The sequence below is a fragment of the Myodes glareolus genome, chromosome 15, assembly GCF_982192425.1.
Source record: "Myodes glareolus chromosome 15, mMyoGla1.1, whole genome shotgun sequence".
NCBI classification, from domain to species: Eukaryota; Metazoa; Chordata; class Mammalia; order Rodentia; family Cricetidae; genus Myodes; species Myodes glareolus.
The window spans coordinates 19495834-19516373 of record NC_142040.1 but is presented as its reverse complement, the minus strand read 5'-3'; the positions used below and the strand labels follow the sequence as shown (position 1 = coordinate 19516373).

General features: G+C 41.5%; 1 protein-coding gene across 2 annotated transcripts in view; it reads left to right on the top strand.

Annotated features, from left to right (window-relative positions):
- The window catches only part of Msh3 (mutS homolog 3), a 156162-nt gene that overhangs the window by 103506 nt on the left and 32116 nt on the right, over positions 1–20540 (top strand). For both annotated transcript variants that reach the window (XM_087896786.1, XM_087896785.1), the window contains exons 17-19: positions 980–1096; positions 5617–5724; positions 10786–10897. In XM_087896786.1, coding sequence (XP_087752912.1) covers positions 980–1096; positions 5617–5724; positions 10786–10897 — 337 coding nt within the window. The remainder of the gene's footprint in view (positions 1–979; positions 1097–5616; positions 5725–10785; positions 10898–20540) is intronic.

Here is a 20540-nt window from a genome sequence, read left to right as displayed (position 1 = left end):
TTACTAATACCCATATTGCTCTGTAGAACAGTAACTAAGGTGTCTGACTAAATGACTCTAGAAGAAAGAGTTGCAGTAAAACGTTTGCCTAGAATTCTAGAACATGTAATCGAGGAACAAGCAAGGCAAAAAATCAATGCCAACATCTTCTAAACATGCAAGAATAAAATTCCAATGTGTAAATAAGACATTTTGGTGAGGACTTGTACCATTTAGTCTGCTGTTTGACTGCCAGAGTCTTGATACAAGAGCATCATCAGCTAGACTTTGAGTATCCAGTAGCTAAGTTAAAGGTAACTCCGGCAGCATGATGTAGGACTTGGGGAGCAAAGACTGGGGTTCATGTGGCCTTGGGGAGCTCCTCTAAGCCCTCGTCCTCTGATAGCTGTGCCCAGAAGCAGCACTCACACCTTGGATCCCCGTAAAGGTGCTCTGCTAAACACTAAACTCAGCCGTGCCTGTGATAGGGGCACTCTTACAGCCCTGGCCTGAAGGACTGTCTCTTTACATTCTGAATTCATGCACTGATCTTCTTTGTGATGCATCATGTTTTTATTTTTGTACTAAATTATACTGAACAGAAAATTATGAAATCTCAAGAGTAATATGACCTCCACCAGCGTGTCCACTTTTCTTTCTCAACATCTTTTTTTAACTGCATTTACTTCCGCTGTTTTTAAGCAATCATTTTTATTTAGCATAACAGAAAGAATAAAAAGCCTTTGCCAGTGAAGTAAGCTTCAGCTCTGACTTTGTCATTTTTTTGTGATTTTAATACTATTTTAAAAGCTTCCTGAACAGAGTCCTATTAGAGTCAAGCTCAGGACCATAATTAAAGAATGCTCTCTGTTTACAGATGTTTATGTTCAAGGCTCATCAGTGAATAATAACTGCTTTAATCTTCTGAAATGATGGCAGCACTGATTCTTATAACCTTGATTTCCTATTTGTTGTTGTTTTTTTTTCCCTCCTCTTGTAGCACAAAAGCTGTGAGCCGCTTTCACCCTCCTTTTATTGTAGAAAACTACAGACGTCTGAATCAGCTCCGGGAGCAGCTAGTCCTTGACTGCAACGTGGAATGGCTTGCTTTTCTAGAGTAAGTTCGCAGCAAACAATGCGCTCTGAATCTATGCTCTGAGAAATAGACCAGAAATTCCTTTCCACACCTAAAAAATGGAGACTGCCACTGTGACCTGCTAGAAGATGGCGGGGAACTATGTTCTTGGATTTTATTTTCAGTTCATTGGGACATAAGCTCATTGTACTCTAATGAGAGAGATCCAATATACTTATTATGGCGGTATCAATATTTTATGGCTAATGGTGCTTGGTAGAGAGCCATTTTCTAAAATTCCTCCTTGGAATCTACCTTTTTTACCTTGTCTTTCTGCAGTGGATATGTAAGGGTTAGTTGCTTTGATTTTCTTATCTTTGCTTATTCTTTATTTATTATTTTATTATATTTGCTTATTATTCCTGAAATTTTAATATATTGTGTATTTTCCTCTAGGTTTTTATTTTTTAAAAAAGTGGAAGGATCATCTTTGTACTCTCATCTAGATTTAGCAAATATTAAACTTTTGCTTCATTTGATTTTATATATATATGAAAATATATATACATACATTTTTTGTTCCAGAATTTGGAAGTTTTTCATAATATTTTATTCATTTATCATTTATGCATGCTTAGGCATGCATCTTCTGAAAATAACAGCACCCTAGCAAGGAATCTTAGCACCATTATTACATCTAGGAAAATTTAACTTTAAGGATATATTTAATGCATGCATGCATGCATGTGATACACATACATACATACAAATACTCATATGCATAAAATAAAAATAAATCTTTCTGAAAAATGAATATATTTAAGTTTCCCCAGAGCTCCCTGTCCCATTTTTTAAAGGAAGGATCTAATTAACTTTTATACATTGCATTTGGTCATGGTTCTTTATTCAGTTTTAATCTAGAATAATCTGCCATGCTTTTCATTTTTAAGACGCAGAATTTCTTTTGGAAGAGTCCTAGCTCTTGTCTTAAAGAATGGCTCACACTCTGGATTGTTTGACAGTGTTAGGCACCAGTTTGCTGCTGTGCGCCAGCTCGTGGGGAAACAGTGGTGTGTTTGTAGTTTGCTGTTCCCTGCCTTGTAAGTACTCCCAGCCCAGCTTATTTCCAGCGACTACTCTGAAGCTGGGAGATGTGCGTTGACTTCCACACAACTGTGAGATTTTAGAGGTAGTCTCTCGCTCCTCCTCTCTGAGCCCTGTGGCATTAAATAGCATCACTGCACACAATTTACAAGTGAATAAAGCAAGGTGCATGTTAAGAACTCAGTTCTCACAGCAAGAGGGAGGATTGGTCCATGGGTAGTGCCGGACTGTCATGTACTCAAGCATGGGCCTTGACCCATCAGGGTCCAACTGATCGAGGGCCATAAGCACTGTGTGTTTGTGATTTGCACAAACTCTTACACTATTAGTAGAATTAATTTCACTTATTTAATGAACTTTAATTCAGGGGAAATGGGCTAATTAATTAGTACATTCTGCCTTCTCAGATAAATATGTATAAACCATACTGTGAATACAATTCTTAGTTTACAAATAATAATAAAATAAACTTGCATGAAAATATCATTAATAGGCCAGACAGGGGTGATGCACGCCTTTAATTCCAACACTTGGAGGCAGAGGCAGGTGAATCTCTGAGCTTGAGGCCAGCCTGGTCTATAGTGCAAGTTCCATAACAGCCAGGGCTATACATTTTAACCCTGTCTTGATAACGAAAGGAAGGAAGGAAGGAAGAAAAGCTTAATAGAGTACTTTTAATAATAAAACAAATCAGAAAATAGAGGGCTTTTCTAAAAGTAAGATAATGTTATGTAGGAAGAACTGAGCATTATAGTAATGTCCCCTGATGCCCTTTATAAGTTGGGAAGTACTGTAGAACCGTAAGTAGCAAATAGACTGACCCTCAGTACTTCTGAACTCCACATTGTATTATTACATAAATCTGCCAAGAAATGTATTCAGTGTGACTTCTCTCTCTGTCTTCCTCCCCGGTTTGTGTAAGGAAACCTGAGTTACATTATGATTTTATGAAAATAGGCAGGCAATTTGCTTCTGTTTTTTTCCTAGCTATGTACAGAATTAACAACAGTGGTAATAGAACCTTGCAGAATATCATTGTTAAGTGGAGTCATAATTTAGAATTGAAGCAGTGGTCTATGAGAGATTGGGCTGGGCATGGGATAGGCTGTGGATTGTACCCCAGCACTGTTAAAACCAGAAAACAAAACAAACCAAAAATGTGGTTTGAGTCTGGGCTCAGCTGGTCACAGTTGTATGAGCCTGGGGTGGTTACTTTGTTCCTCTGAACTTCCTTTGTGAAGTTTAGGTAAGCAGCTCTGTCGTGAGGGTGGCAAGGCAGCGATATGAGGAGTGATTTCCTTCAGCATTTCTCTTGGACCTTCTGGATACTTAGTTGTCATTGCTTTTCCTCAGACTCTGACTTTAGAGAACCTATGACTGCCTATTTTTGAATGCTTTTAATTGAGCAGAACCCAGTTTCTCTCAGATGACTATCTACTCTAAAAATTTAAGCTTAGGTACATATTCTCTCTTTACTTAGATGATATTTTGTTCTGAGCATTTAAAAATTAAGCCTTAGCTGGGTGGTGGGGGCACACACCTTTAATCCTAGAACTTAGAATGCAGAGGCAGGTGCATCTCTGTGAGTTCGAGGCCAACCTAGTCTACAAGAGCTAGTTTCTGGACAGGCTCTAAAGCTACAGAGAAACCCTGTCTCTGTTGTGCCCAGATCACGACCACCAGAGAAACCCAGACTGTAATAAGCAAGGTTAATTCAGCACAATACAAACAAGTTTGGAACTCATCTCCATCCCCGTTACAACAAGGTAGAGAGGAGTTGTATCTCCTCTGTGGGGTAAGCCTTTAAAGGCATAACTACAAAGAGAATCTTTGAAGATGCTTTGGCACGGGTGCAAGGACTTTTGCTCCCTCACATTTTGTTAAGTAAGCTTTTTTTTTCTTGTTTTTAGAGAGGTCACTGTTCTTGAGTTAGGCCATCTTTATCAGCCTGTACCAGGTGGCTGGCTGGGTTGAGCTAAGTGACCTTGTGCTCAGAATATCCTGGGTGGGAGAGGGGAAGGCCACTATCTTCCTGGGAAACATTCTGCTAAGAAATTTTTTCTTGCTTCTTTGAGAATAAGGGATGAGGGTCCCACAGTCTCGAAAAAACAAACAAACAAAATAAGTCTTGGGTTCTTTTGTAGTATTTTTTTCTTATTGTTTTATATATTTATTTTGAGACAGGACGTGAATGTCTGTGAGGTTGAGGGTGAACTTGAACTTGTGATCCTCAGTAGTTTCCTGAGTGCTGAATTGTCATATTATGCCATTATGTCTAGCCAATTATGCTTATTTTCAATACCCACAATTTATCATTATATATAAATGTCCATAGTTTGTACAGTTTTGCACATATTGGAATAAAATATTATGATGAGATAATGGAATGATATAGGTAAAAAGAGATTTAAAAAAACCCAACTCTAGAAACATTCCTATTCTCTTTGTGAATAAATATTTTAATAAAAGCCTTGATATTTTTCATCACCAAATATTAATAAGTTATCTGAAGAAGTTCTTATGTCTGTTGCAATGCCTATTCTTTGTTGGGGGTGTGGACTCTATTTAGGGTTCTAACGCTGTCTTAGTTGGAGTTTCTATTGCTGGGAAGAGACACCATGTCCATAGCAACTCTTAAAAAGGAAGACATTTAATTTAGGCTGGCTTACAGTTCAGAGGTTTAGTCCATTATTGGCTTGGTGCACAGCATGGCAGCTTGCAAGCCGACATGGTGGTGAAGAGGAACCTGAGAGTTCAACATCCTGAGTCACAGGCAATAAGAAGTAAACTATGTATGGGGTGTAGCTTGAACATATATGAGACCCCAAAACCTGACTCCACAGTGACACACTTCTTCCAACAAAACCATGCCTACTACAACAAGGCTTATCTCTTAATAGTACCACTCCCTATGGACCAAGCACTCAAACACATGAGTCTGTGGGGACCATACCTATTCAAATGATCACAAAAGCTCACTCAGTCAGACAGACCGTTCTACCAGTTCCCTGGGAGACACATGAGAGTGTTGGCCAGGGTTGGCTGTTGCTGTGAGGAAAAGTGCTTTGGGAATATGGCCCACCTGAGGAGTTCTCAATGCTGTGGAAGGAAGGAGACTGAGACTGAATTCTGTTTTGAAATTCCTTTCCTGAAGGGATATGTCACAGTCAGATAGAATGTGACTATAGCATATATAGTTATATATGTAATTTACTATGTCTGTATCATTATACAAAAACTGTTCTTTAGGCTTATATAATTGTCTCAAACAAAGTGGGTGAAGACTCAATAGCAGCCATTTTACCCTGGAAGGTAGTTCCATGCACTGTCCCTCTCCCGTGCTTGTGAGATACATTTGCTCATTTCATTTGTGCTTGTGATGCTAGTAGACGGATTGCTTGTTGCCCAGGTGTCATAGGTCGAGACATCAGCCCGCTCATCTTGTTCTGTTTCTGTAGGAATTTTGGTGAGCATTACCATGCGTTGTGTAAGGCCGTGAATCACCTAGCAACTGTTGACTGCATTTTCTCCCTGGCCAAGGTCGCGAAGCAAGGAAATTACTGCAGGTAACAGCGTTTTTTCATACCCGCCAATTATCATGGTTTCAGACAAAATGGGAGGATCTGATTAATTTGATGATTGCTATTATGAAATATTGTGGTTGTTCAGATGTGTTATCCTCTTGTTAAATCCAGATACCACTCCCTGTTCTCTGAGTTGAATGTGGATGACGGCATAACTCTAGAGTAAATGTTAGTTACACTTGGTCCTTTAAGTTTGTGTCAAGTTATAAGATGAAATTAGGGGACCCCTTTGCTCTTAGAGACTTTATGGCATATTTCCCCTCAATTTTAAAAACTACAGTTATAAAAGGTTGCCTATAAACAAGGGACCAGGAAGATGGGGTTCTGCTTGGTTGCTGTGAGCTCTTCTGAGCCTCCTGGATTCATGTCACTGTTCTTCAGTGGCCTCTGAGCATTCCATCATTCCCCGGTCTCCTTTTTATAAAGGACACTAGGATTAAATCAGTCTGACTCTAAATAGTAATTCTATCTTCTCAATACCTTGTCTTTCAAAAGCATATTTAAACGAAGCTACATATTTCAGAAAAATGAAGAGACTCTTTAGCTGTCTGGTTTATTGTGAGGACTAAAAAGTCTCAGAGGCTGCTGCCTGGCCGTGCCTGTGGCCTGAAGTTCCTAGTGGACAGTCTCGCTGTCCTTACTTCTTTCAAATTGGGGTTTCTTCTTTGTATTGTGTCAAGTTTTAAAAATATATATTTAAGTGTCCTATGATCTCCAGTATTAAAGTGAGGTTGTTTAATGTGCAACATTTCTTTGTGAGAGACGTTTGGAGGAATTGAGTATATAAGCTATGTTCTCTGAATGTGATATTTTATTTTACTGTACCATTGTGATAAGTATATCTACATTATTGGTATAGTAGTCATGTTTAATAGATTCTGTGCATCTCAGTTACTACATTGCTCTTTATCATACCAAAGGGATCCCAAACATACACAGTGTTGACATTGTGCAGCTGAATCTTCACTGAAGCAAACAAGGGAAATTTATATCCTATTTATCATGTATTATTATAAAAACTTAGACTCTGCATTCCCTTATACATTTATGGTGTCAGAAGGAGTTCTTTTATACTTCATCTGTGAAGTGAGCTTTTCCTGATAGTCTGTTTCTGAATGAAGCAGAGGCCTTAAGTGTGTGTTTATCCACACTCTTCCTAGTGGAGATCGAGGGTGCTCTCCTTTTCCTCATCCCTCTTTAAGGCACCTTCAGGTATTTGCTGCTGCTGGAACTGCCATCGTGAAAAAGGGACACAAAGATAGTATGAGGTTTGATTGCACCAAGTTAAGATTCTCCTCAGTGTGTAAGATGGGCAAATTGTTTTTCCTTCTGTTAATTTTCAACCTTGTACAGTTTCTCTGTCTATAAATAGACATAGCAAATTTAAAGTCTTTATTGGGTCAGGTATCTGATGCACTGGTGGATCTGTTTGTGTTGTCATTTCTGCTTGTCTTTTCTGTCTTCTTGACAGCTGGTGATTTTAATCATCACAAACAAATGGTTTGTGTTGGGCCTCTTAAGTATTTTTTGGACCAACAAACCACTCCATCGATGCAATGATCCAAATCAGATCTAATTAGGAAAAGCCCAGGCTAAATGGATGCCAGCACTCCCAGGTGGCCCCTCAGGAAATCGCAGAGAGGGAAACCGGAAAACCAGGAGGCCACGTGTTTGCTCTCTGGGGGGCAGTTTAAATAGCCTGTGGGAGTGGTCTTGACCTTCCCTGGAGAGGAGTCACCATTTGCCAGGCTTTCTCCGAGGTGGAGTTTGGACTGAGGCAACTCCCAGGGAAGGGAGCTTTGAAATGGAACTTTCCACCCAACATTTCAAGATGGGTGCCAGGGGGCTGGGGTGAAGCCCCCATCCAAATAGTACCCATTCTGGAGTGGTTTTTCATCCAATAGGCATCACAGGACACTTCCAGTCTAGTATCACTGTTCCAGATCAGGATTAAGGTGATGGAGAGGTACCTACCCTCCTCCCAGCTCTACTCTGAGGCCTAGGACAGTTCTTCATGGCTCCTCCAGGTCACAGCTGTCCCATGAGTTTATCTTCCCTTGTACTCTTAGATACCTCTCAGCATGTCATGGTGGCCCATCTCCTGGGCCTCCGTCCTCCCCAGTCCTGCCTGCTAAGGGCATGTTAGTTATCTGGCGCTTCTGGATGGTTGTCTTCTACACTTCATCCAGTTCTTTTCTTTGTCCTTAGTCCAAGGATTGTTCTAGATTATTGAGTCCATCTATAAGCATTTCAGGAAACATTTTAAATGCTAAAAAAAATTTCCAAATTATGCACTATGTATTTTATGTTAGAAAAAATCCACTGGAGTTTGGGGGAACTACATAATCTTATATACTTTTGACAGTGAATTACATCAGTCTCTTTGGCAGAAAATTAAAGTGGATATAAATTGCCATGAAGCAGGAAACTTGTATTTAAACTGCATTTTAAATTTATGTTTCTGAGAGGTACACTTTTTTTTTCAGTTCTCAGCTTTTTACGATGTTAGTGCATGTGAGCCATGATCCTTGGTTCTAACTGACTACTTGGTTTCACAGTTGGGATCTTTTCTTACCATGCTGTTAAGGTGTTCTCTTTGACTGTCCTGTAGCCTTTGGGTCCTTTGGTCCTTTCTGCCTCATTTTTGTATTATGTTTACTTGTTTCACTGACATCATTTATATTCTATTCCCCTGGGACAGTTAAAAGAGAAAGCTGCAGTTCAAAAATATATAATATATACCTAGATTTCCTCAGTCCTTCCCATCACAGCCCTGCAATATTGCCTAGTGCCCTGCCTGTCCTCCCTGCTGTAGCTGCTCTGTCGTGCAATAGCATCTCAGGACTGTGACTTTTCCTTTGCTTCTTACCCTCCTAAGAAGTGTTTTGTCATTATATAATTTTGATAGCGACAGGATAAGTCATTGTCGATTTTCAAGCAGAAGAAAACACTGTTTGGCTCTACAGCAGAAATCTCAGAGAAGTCACCTCAGTCTCATAAAGACTGCGCCGTCTTAACTTGGTAGAGCACCTTCGATTTGATTTTAAACTTTATATCTCTTATGAGAAACCCAGAAGTGCCTTCCTAAAATCCTGTATTATACTCTAAACCCCTAAACTATTCTTTTCTTGTGCTTCTAGATGCCCCTTTGTTCTGATTCCTTCTCTGCTGCTGTGATAAAACACTCTGATTCTACACAGCTTGGGGAGGAGAGGGTTGTTTGGCTTACACTTCCAGGTCACAGTACTTCTCTGTGGGACATCGGGGCAGGAACTGAAGCAGAACCCTTGAAGGAATGCTGCCTACTGGCTCTCTCTCCTCATGCTCAGCTGAGCTTTCTTATGCAGCTCAGAACCCCTTCCTTGGGATGGTACTGCCCACATGGGCTGGCCCTCGCATATCAATCACCAGTCAAATCAATCTCTTACAGACATGAGTGCAGGCTAGTCAGATTGACCAGAAGTTTGAAGACTAAGAATAAATTTGGTTTGAATAAAATTTGGTTTGCCATGCTTACTAGATTATAGATTAGTGATGGAGCACTTCCTAACATGAGTGGGGTCATGGCCTCAATCCCAGAAAGTTTCTACTACTACTACTATTACTACTGATGATGATGATGATGATGATATTATTATTGTTATTAAAGTTGTTCTGAGGTTGATTTTACTTCTTTAAAGTTACCTTTAAAATACATTTCTAAAAATAAAAACAAGGATCCATTAGATCCAGGTGGTAGACAGTAGAGTATCTATTTTATGTGTGATGATTATTTAAATAATCTATTGAGTTACAGTAGTTGTGAGATGCTGGATTGAAATATGACTCTGTTTTTCAAATAAAGCACAATGAGTGCAGTGTGTCCATGAGTCTCACTGTGCAGATGAAGGCTAGGAAGGGAGACACCAAACAGATTTCAGTGTTGACTCCTGAGGCTTTGATAAGTAGAATAAAGCTGGATTTAAAATAGATAAGAAGGGCTGGGAAGAGGGATCAGTGTTTGGGAGCACAGGGTGACCTTACAGAGGACCTGGGTTCAATTCCCAGCACCTATGTGGCAGCTCACAACTGTAAAATGATAGTTTCTGTCTCGCCCAGTCCTCCAGCTGTTCAGTCCCTAATAAACATACAGAGGCTTATATTAATTATAAACTGTTTGGCCTATTGCTCAGGTTTATTACTAACTAGCTCTTACAACCTATATTAACCCATAATTCTTTTTGTTTGTTTGTTTGTTTTTTGAGGCAGAGTTTCTCTGTATACAGTCCTGGCTGTGCTGAAACACACTTAATAGACCAGGCTGGCCTCAAACTCACAGAGATCTGCCTTCCTCTGCCTCCCAGGCGCTGGGATTAAAGTCATGTGCTACCACCACCTGGCCACCCATCATTCTTATCTATGTTTAACCATGTGGCTTGGTATCTTTTCTCAGTAAGGCATTCTCTTCTTGCTTCCTCTGTGTCTTGCTGTGACTACATCTCTGCCTTTTTCTCTTCCCAGACCCCACGTATACATACTTTCTGCCTGGCTATTGGCCAATCAGCATTTTATTAAACTAATAGAAGTGACAAATCCTTACAGGGTACAAGAGCAATTTCCCACAGCACACAACCACTCACAATTCTAGGCCCTCACATGGCACACAGTCATACACATACATAAATCTAAAACAATTTTAAAAAGATCTCAGATAACAATAGACAAATGAAAACTGAAATCACATGAAGATAGAATTCATAAGGCTTGCTGAGGCTTGTCCTTCAGTGTGCTGGTATTCACAATTGCTGCTTTCTGATTAAGTGCTGATTAGTTTAAGTCTGTTCTCAAATCCTTCTTCTGAACATGTGTTATTGAGGTCTTCCATGTTGGGTTCTGAAGCTTTGCACGCTGTATCGGTATATCCAGATTGGCCTCACAGAAACCTCCCTGGCTGTCTCCCTAGTGCTGAGATTAAAGGTGTGTTACCATGTCAAGCTAGTCAGTGGTTCTTTTTGAAAGCTACTTTTGTGTCTACAGGTTGATAAAACTTATTTTATTTTTCAGGCCAACTCTACAAGAAGAAAAGAAAATTATCATAAAAAATGGAAGACATCCTATGATTGATGTGTTGTTGAGTGAGCAGGATCAGTTTGTGCCCAACAGTACGAGTTTATCAGTAAGTACCACCTGACACCCAAACTAGTGTATGGTAAGGACATTGGTTTCAACCTTGTAAGTATCAAATACATATTTTCATAAGTTATTTGGTTTTATCTTCAGCTTTAAATGGACTAGTTCCAGGCATAGTTTTATTTTCACAGCCAATTGTGGAATTGTATAATTCCCAAAGGAAAATCCTCTGTACATGGAAAGATATAGCAACGAAAGGTGATTTCCTTACTTCTTCAATGTAACCCAATAAAAACACTTTATATTCACAAATATGCAACTGATGTTGAAATTACAAAGTACATTTTTAGATTTTTCATTAGCATACAAAATTAGTGAGCTCTGTCCTACTGTGCATGTTTTCAAACACTCTCAAAGAATTAAAAGTGATTAGCTGATCTAGGCTGCAATTCTCTTAAAGAACACCTATGATTCTACATCTTTATTAATTTGACATATACTTAATTCCTTCATAATAAAGCAAGATTTCAGAGGTGTTGGTGTTGTGGGTAATGGCAAGATTCAGGAAGAGTGTAGCACGGCAGAAATGAGATCATACAACAAGAGTGTGGGGAAAAAAAGTTAGTAAGAGTTGTCCACATGACTATTGAAATTGTCTAAAATGGCAGTGGGATTTGTTGTGGACAAAGATAGTGATTCAGGTATCAGAGACTTCAAGGAATGGTAATTGAGGTTTGTAGATGTCTGTAATAAGGGCAAGCAACTGTGGGAGGACCCTGAAGAAACAGGAACTTCTGAACCCTGAATGGAAAAGTACAGCAAGATAGCAGCCCACGCATGGTAGAAGCTTTGCACAGAGAGGTCAGAAACAAAGCATTAGAAAGTTAAGTCAGTGGCAGGACTGAAATGCAGGAGAGTAGCCAGACGGAAGTTATCATGGACCTGGGGCAAGAGCAGGGATACAACACGCTCACTGTGACCACCATGCGTGTGTGGAGTGAGATGAAAAGCTTCGAATTCTGTTTACTTTAATGCTACATATCAAGTCATACAGGCTTTGTTGGTAATTTATAATTATGTTGGGTCTGTTCAGACTGTTACAATAAAGTACCATAGACGGGTAGCTTTCCAACTACAGAAATTACCTTTCATGGTTCTGGAGACTGAATTCAAGATGAATTGTGGGAGCTGGTTTTGTGCTTTAGGTGTGGCACTGTTGATGGAGGCTGCTTGTTCATTTCCAGCTGCTCAGACCCCAAATAATCATTCAGAAACTATATTATTTACACTACTGTTTGGTCAATAGCTTAAGCGTATTTCTAGCTAGCTCTTACATCTTAAATTACATCTTTCTATTATTTTATATTTTACCACAAGTCTTGTGGTTTACTGTTAAAGTTCGGGGCACGACTGTCTCCTCCCATGGGAGAAGACATGGCGTCTCACTGACTTTGCCTTCTCTCTCTCTCTCTCTCTCTCTCTCTCTCTCTCTCTCTCTCTTCATATATATATATATATATATATATATATATATATATATATATATATATATATTCCAGCTGGCTATTGTCTGAAAGCAGCTTCTTTATTAACCAATGGCAATAAAACATTCTTAGCGTACAGAGGGGAATCCCATATCATGGCACCTTTCGCTCTGTCCTCACATGGAGGGAGAAGGGGGCCATCCCTCCTGGTCCCTGTGTATTAATCATCTCCTCAAAGCCTTTGGTACTGTCATCGTGGGAAGGAGAGAAATAGACATTGAGACCATAGCAACCAGAGACACAATGTCTGTAAACTTGTTCATTCTTACAAGAAAAATGTGTATGCAATCAATTTGTCAGATGAGTTACAAATACTAATTTTCATTGTCTTTAAGGAGAAACCTATAAAAGAGTAAGAACTCTTTAGTTTCCATGCCAGTAGCTTCTCCAGAGAAGAAGTTCTAGTATTTAGCAGCTTGGCTTATGTTTAACTGATAAGCCCTTCACGAAAATGTTCTCTACTGCCCATGTCCATCCACTTCATTAAACAACCTTATCCTTAGCATTGATGTCTTGTTTATTCATTTCTCTTTTATATCTTTTTCTTTTATTTTCATTTTCCTCTTTTTAAACAAAAACAGATGTATTATATTGTTAATAAGTCAGATTTGAACAAATAAATGTAGCCTTCTAACTACAAGGGTTTTTTTTTTTAAAAAAATCATTAACTCTTGTATTTAATTCTTTACAAAATAAACCAAGTGGTTTTTTCCTACTAGGCAGTTTAGAGTGTTCCAGAATATTCATTTTTTTTGCATATGCTTTTCCTAACTTGAGTAGGAGTTGATATAGACTGTTGCTATGGTGAACTGCATTCTGCTTTCAGGGTATAAATTTATATATAGGGATAGTTTGGAGAAAGAACTTACTATGTAAAACTCAATCTAACATGTACTATTTTAATTTATAAACTGCCTATTAATTTATAAACTATATCCTGACAGAAATGTCCTCAAAGTTAGGTATCATTGTTACTTCTGATAGTTACATTGTTTTGAAAATTAGCCTTTCAGACATCTAAATTATACTAGCTTTCTTGGATTCCATATTCTGTGAAATTATTAAAGTTCTCATAGCAAAGTAACCATTTGCTCACTTCTCCTCTCGCAGTTTTAGGAATCTCTTCTAAGGGTTCGTCCTTCCCTCCCTACATCCTCCATCCTGCCCACATCCACTCCCTTTCCCCTGTAGCCTCTTCTAACTTGCCACACCGTGTTCCCATCTGAATTGATCTGTGCGCTCGTAGTCCCCCAGTAACTGTGCCGTCGGGCTTGGCAGATGGTATTCCCTCCTCCCATAATGTCATCCTCCCCACTCACCCTCTCCTGCCTCCGCATGCCCATGCCCACTTCACCATTTCAAGCTCTGTTCTTTCTCCCTCTTAGATGTCTCCTGACTTGAAGCCTTCCCTCACCAACGCTCCGATGATCCCACACCAACACCTACCACCCCACATCTCCCATCTTTGTACTTATCCTCCCAAGCCACAGTTGTTCCTTCTGATGTGCTTCCCAGAGGGTTCTGTCTTGACAAGGACAGGGAGTGTCATGCCTGTGTAGGTGTCATACCCGTGTCCATAGTGTGTCCCTGGTGCACAGCGCGCTCCTACTCAGATTTGTCACTGAGGATTTACTGAGACACCTCAGTAACGTCCAAATCTCACTTTAAAGTTTTGCCTCTTTTTCTTCCAGAAAAAAAAAAAGTTACTTTTTCAGGATTGGGGATTTCACAGTTTACAGAACATTGCACTGAAGAAGTAGAAGACAGATGAGATACTACAGGGTAACACCTCTTCATACTTGTGAGAAACTAATCCCCAGAAGGGGAAAGTGATCTAGAGGCTGCCGAGTTGAGTCTTTGACAGTTTCTTGGAACATGGGTATAGTCTAGGGCAAGTGGTGCTTTTTCAGCCACACTTACTCTGAACACATAGGGAATGATAGCACTGACAGCACACTGAAATAAAAGAAGGGGGAGTTTACTGTGCCCTAGAGGATAGTGGCCCAAGGACTATGGCTGTCCTAGCCCCATCCGTCACCTTGAGGGTTAAGGAGTCAGTCCTGTGTATCCTTATGGCCCTGTGCAGAACCAGGACGCCCTGCTTGGAGCAGTCCATGATACAACATGACAATTATAACTGCCCTGTGACTGTCTCTTATAAAGCCAAACGGCTATCTGGTGGGTGGGTTTTTGAACACAATTTAAGTTGTTCTTGTATTTCGATTTTGAGATAAGTAATCTAAACTGTGTGGCTTTATGAAGTTGGATGGGAGAGAAAATGAGCCCAGTGTGCAGAGATCTCCAAGAAGCTCCTAAACTGTGGATCTCTCTAGCTTGTGAAAATCTACTGCCCAGTTCCCTAGAGGCAAGTACTGGAGTCTAGATCAGTAAGTGACCTGAGGCTCTTTAGTGCCCAGGACCGTGTATGGTGTGTAGTAGAGACACACTTATTTGTTTGTATATGGGAATGTGCGAAGTGGGTCTGCAGGTCAGGTCCCTTCTGCTCCAGCAGATCATAGATGGGGTAGGTAATAGGGTGGGCCAAGTCATAACCTTGGATCTGTGCCTGAGCAGCTGTAGGGTTGGTCCACCAGATGTGAAGTGGGGGAGCTTTCCCATGCTTACAGCTTAGGGCTGACTCTTCCACACCTACACTACACTAACAGGTTCTCTTCCTCTTCCGACCACAGGGTCAGCTCTCCCACTTGGTCCAGATGTTGATTGGAGGAAGGGCAACTCTCCCCTACATTGGTGCTACAAGACAGATGGGTAATGGGACATCTCTCCCATGCTCACACTTTCAGGACTGGCTCAACCACACTTGTACTAACAAGTTGACTGTATTGCGCTACCCTGGCGAGGAACAGGGCATGATCTCCTGAGTGTTTAGCTGGTGGAGGTCAGGGACAGCTCTCCCACTTTTATGACCACAGGGCCAGCTCGGACATAATTATATGTCTGCTTGTGTGTCTATGTATGGGCATGGGCACATGAGTGCTGGTGCTTGTGGAGGCCAGAAGAGGTCATCAGACACACTGGAGCTGGAGTTATAGGTGGTTATGGGGTGTCTGATATGGGTGCTGGGAACTTAGGTTCTTTGCAAGAGCTGTATGGACATTTGGCTACTGGACCCTGTCTCCAGCTCCAAGGGAAGCATGAATGGTACTTACCTTGTTTTTTGTGACTGACAACCTGTGTTCTCCTCTCCTGTTTGAAACAGTGAGAAAACATTTGTTAGACAACTGATTTGAAAAAGATTTATTTATTTACTTTCATGTGTAAGTTTGTTTCTGTGTGGGTGCATGCTTTGTGTGTGGGTGTTCTCGGTGGCTAAAAGGGCATTAGATCCTGCGGTGCAGTTCTAGGTGGTTGTGAGCCACCTGCTGTGGGTGCTGGGAACTGAGCTCAGGTCCCAGAGGACCAGCAGACCACCCAGCCACCTCTCCAATTGATACTCATTTTCTCTTCTTAAAATTGCTGATATCTGCCCAGAGTGGTCCTCTTTCTTCCTCTCCCTAACCGATACCCATCAATTGAACTCTTGTTCGTTCTTCAAGACCCCCAAACAAATATTTCCTCCTGAATAGAACCTTAACCGTCACTTTAGCCAGAAAAAAAAAAACAAAACAAAACATGTCCATGGTAGTATATCTTCCTGCCTTAAAATTCCTCCCACGCATCACATTTTGTTATGTGGGCACAGAGGGTGCTGTGATAGCATATAAAAATTTAAATTCTGCTCCCATACCCACCCTTCCTCCATCCCACCCATCCCATTCCCCCAAGCTTTCCCGAATCCTCCCCTTCTCCCTTCTCTCTACCTATCTCCCCTAACATCCACCCCCCACACACACACACCCCTGTGCACCCAAGTTTTGCCTGGCGCTCTTGTATACTTCCAATATCCAGGAGAATAACTATATGATTTTATTTGGGTTCACCTTCTTAGAGCCATTTTAGGGTTTGCAAGAGACTTGTCTCTAGAGGGGTTCCCAGGTCCAAGGAGAGGTCCCCAGATTGTTCCTTGGGCAGCAGAGGAGAGGGTGCCTGAACTGGCCTTGTCCCATAGCCACACCTATGAATATCTTGCATATCACCATAGAACCTTCATCTGGTGATGGATGGAGATAGAGACAGATACCCACATTGGAGCACTGGACTTAGCTCCCAAGGTCCAAATGAGGAGCAGAAGGAGGGGGAACATGAGCAAGGAAGTCAGGACCACGAGGGGTGCGTCCACCCACTGAGACAGTGGGACTGATCTAATGGGAGCTCACCAAGGCCAGCTGGACTGGGAGTGACGGAGCATGTGATCAAATTGGACTCTCTGAATGTGGCTGGCAATGAAGGCTGACTGAGAAGCCAAGGACAATAGCACTGGGTTTTGATTCTACTGCATGGACTGACTTTGTGGGAGCCTGGTTTGTTTGGATACTCACATTTATAGACCTGGATAGAGGGGGGAAAACCTTGGACTTCCCACGGGACAGGGAACCCTGCCTGCTCTTAAGACTAGAGGGAGAGGGAGAGGTAGGGAGGGGGAGGGAAAAAGGAAGTGGGGAGGAGGTGGAAATTTTTAATAAATAAATAAATAAATAAAAACAAAAAAACCTTTTTTTCCACACAAAAAAAGATTTTTCTATCACTTGGCAAGAAAATAAAAGAAGTTATAAGGAAAAAAATTAAATTCTGTTCTTCCATTGCTTTCCTGTCACCTGGAACAGTCCACCATAGTCATTGGGCCTTGGTTCTCCCATTAAGTGAAAACCTGGGTACCGGCCTTGCTTCCACTACTCTGCTGAACGTGAGATGTGTAGGATGTGGGATCAGAAAGGTCTAGACCACCTCCCTGGTCTCTCAGTTGCTAACCTCACTGCCCTTTTTGTTCCTCATTCCCCTAGCTTACGAGTGTGGAGGTTTGACTGAGAGCTGTGTGGAGCGAGTCTTTTCTACAACTTGCCATTGATTGACATTTTCAGGGACTAAAGCACATTAAAACTGACATTTTTTCCAGTGGCCTGCAGCTACTATAAAAATAGCTCTGTCACAGTCTTTAAAGATGGGTGTCAGTATCTGTACCTGTCAAGGAAGGAAGCATAGTTTGCAGAAAATTAGCTCTTACCTGGGTCTCAGAAATGAACATGTGACAATTGTGGATTCTTTTCTACTGTTGACTTTGGGGCTACTATGACTTACTGTCATCCTAGTGTTCGCAGTGGCAGAGCCAATTCCCCAAACTGAAGCCTCTTCCCTGGTTTAACAGTGTCTGTGCCTCCTTGTCATTGAGCAGAGGTCCCTTGTGAGACATGTGTCAGCAGTTTTGCTGCCAGCCGCTCTGCACGCTGGGCAAGATTCTTAGCTTCCCAAGCCTTTGTGTTTCTTCACTGTCACATGTTGTCTTGGTTGGGATTTCTATTGCCGTGAAGAGACCTCGTGACCACTGCAACTCTTATAAAAGAAAACATTGAATTTGGGCTAGCTTACAGTTTCAGAGGTTTACTCTGTTGTTGACATGGTGAGAAACATGGCAGCATGCAGGCCAACGTGGTGCTAGAGATGGAGCAGAGAGTTCTACATCTGGATCTGAAGGCAGCAGGAACAGACTATGTGTCACTAGACCTGCCTTGAACTTCTGAAACCTCAAGCCTACCTCCAGCAAAGCCACACCTACTCCAACAAGGCCACACATCCTAATAGTGCCACTCCTTATGAGCCTAGGGAGGGCATTTTTACTGAAACCACCGCACATGGGGACAAAGGGGCCATGGTACACATCTGTAATGCTTGCTATCAGGAGGTGGAGGCAGGGGGAGTATAAGTTTGAGACCGGGATAGGGTGCATAAGACGACCCTCCCTCCATGAAACTGTTGTAAGAACTAAGTGAGATGATGCATATGAACTTGTGTGTTTGTGTGTATGCTCACGCATGCATGTGCGCATACACGCGCACACATACACATGTTTAGGTGCATGTGTGTGTGTATGGGTGTGTGTGGAAGGCAGATAATTGACATTGGTGTCTTCCCCAATCATTCTCTATTTTGTTAGACAGGCTTTCTCACTTAACCTGGAGCTTACTGATTCAGTTTGGCTAGCTGTTCAACAAGACCCAGGGATCTGCCTTTGGGGTTACAGGCATGTTCCACTTTGCCTGCTTTACATGTGCATGGTAGGGTTCTAAACCCAGGTTCTCAAGCTTACACAGGACTTTCTAACTAAGCTGTCTCCCAGCCTTTTATGACTTTCTCATGCTGTTAAATTTTCACCTTTCCCAAAGGAGATAATGTTTAATGTTGTGGATGCTTGGTTATTTCAAGTTCTACTCAACATTTTGACTCTTAAATTTTGAACTCTGTTCTGATAGATGTCAGTCATGCTAAAGGCAGACTCTTGAGAAAGGTGCTCAAATTCCACAGCCTTTTCTTTTCTGTATGTGTGGGAAAAATTTTGAGTGGCATTTGTTACCTGTGCTTTGGTTCCAGCAGGGCCCCTACCATCTACCACTGGCTCATCAGGTAGCACTCTGTTCAACATGTCAGGCCTCTTCGTGTGGTACTTGCAGCTTCTGTTTGCCTCTGCTCATCTTAATCCATTTCTTCTCTGTGGTCTCTTAAGATTTGCTCAGCGTGTGACCTGGCACTGGCTGTCTGAGTAGTCCAGTTGTATACACCCGCATTCACTTCAGTAGGCTTCCTTGGGTGCAGAGGGAGTTTGGCCAAGTTTTGACTTTGTTCTGTCCTGTTAGGATGTTTACTCATGCTAACAGTGGCTTTCGACTGTTCTCTTAGGGAATGCTCACTCATCATTAGTGCTCTTCTGGACAGATTTAATGTGTGTTATGAATGTATCTGGAAGCCTTTGATGTGTGGTACCTCAGATACCAATCCTAGCCGGAAGATAGATGAGCACATTAAATGGGTCGGTGAAGTCCTTGGTCACCTTCTTTACTGTATCATCTGGGGGTGAAGAAAAAGACTCATATCTTCCTAATTTTTAAAGATAATGCAGACATTGCTTTTAAAACATAAATGTGGTAGGTATCGTCTTTGTAACACGTTCGACTATCAGACTCATCTATCATGGGAACTTCTAACAAGCAAGCAAGATAAGGTCATTTCAGAGAGGAAACAAAGAAAATGGAATGGGTGAATGTAACGGAGAATGACAGACAGAGGGGCTCAGCACACACCCTGGCTAAGGGAGGCTCAAACCTGTGGAAAGGCCTTGAGACAAGACTGAGTTTAGAGCCAGCCTCTTGGCTGGTCACTGAAGAGCAAACATCAAGTCTTGTGGCACCAAAGGAACCTGGTAGAAGTGTTGACTAGGTAAGAAAGTTGGGCGCGGAAGAGACTAGGAATGCCTGCTGCAAATAAACTGTGTGGCTGGCAAGTTCTGAAAAGAGGCAGTCAACTACTCAAGTAGTGGTGGGGTAGAGCAGCTGCCATGATTAGCTCAGGCCTCTGAGAAGATCCACTGCACGGTCAGCATGTTTGTGTCCCCTCCAAAATCACACATGGAAATCCTAAGTATCAAGTCAATGGTGTTAAGAGACATGTTTCTAATCACTGGAGTTGATTAGATCTTAAGAGTGGACTCCTCCTGAATCAGATTAGTGCTCTTAGGAAAGAGCCTGAGAGGACTCATTTATCCCTTAGCCATGTGAGTCCCCAGCCAGAAGTCACTGCAGTTGCATACAGACTGGGGACAACAAAGGGGGACACAGGAAGTGCGTAGGTATCTCAGCGCCTGATGATTCGTCACTGTTGTGTCTCCTGTTTATGTTTGTAGTGCCTCTCGTTGGAGGTCTTTCAGGGTTGGTTAGGAAAGTGCCCTTTGGGGTTGGAGCGCTGAAGACCACATGCTCATTCACTGCCATCCATTATTCCAGTTCTAGGGAATCTAATACTCTTTTTTTGACCTTCACAGGCACCAGGCATATATGTAGTATGTTTATATACATACAAACAAAGCCCTCATACACATAAATAAATCTTAAAACATTTTTTATAAAAGAATATGCCATTTGTCACCTGTGAGCAGTTGGGTTTAGTGAGTTGAAACGTTAGTTCTTAAGTGAGCTTCACATATACAGAGGTGGCCAGAACATCCTCCTTCATAGTAGTGGCTGCGGTGTGTCCAGCCTT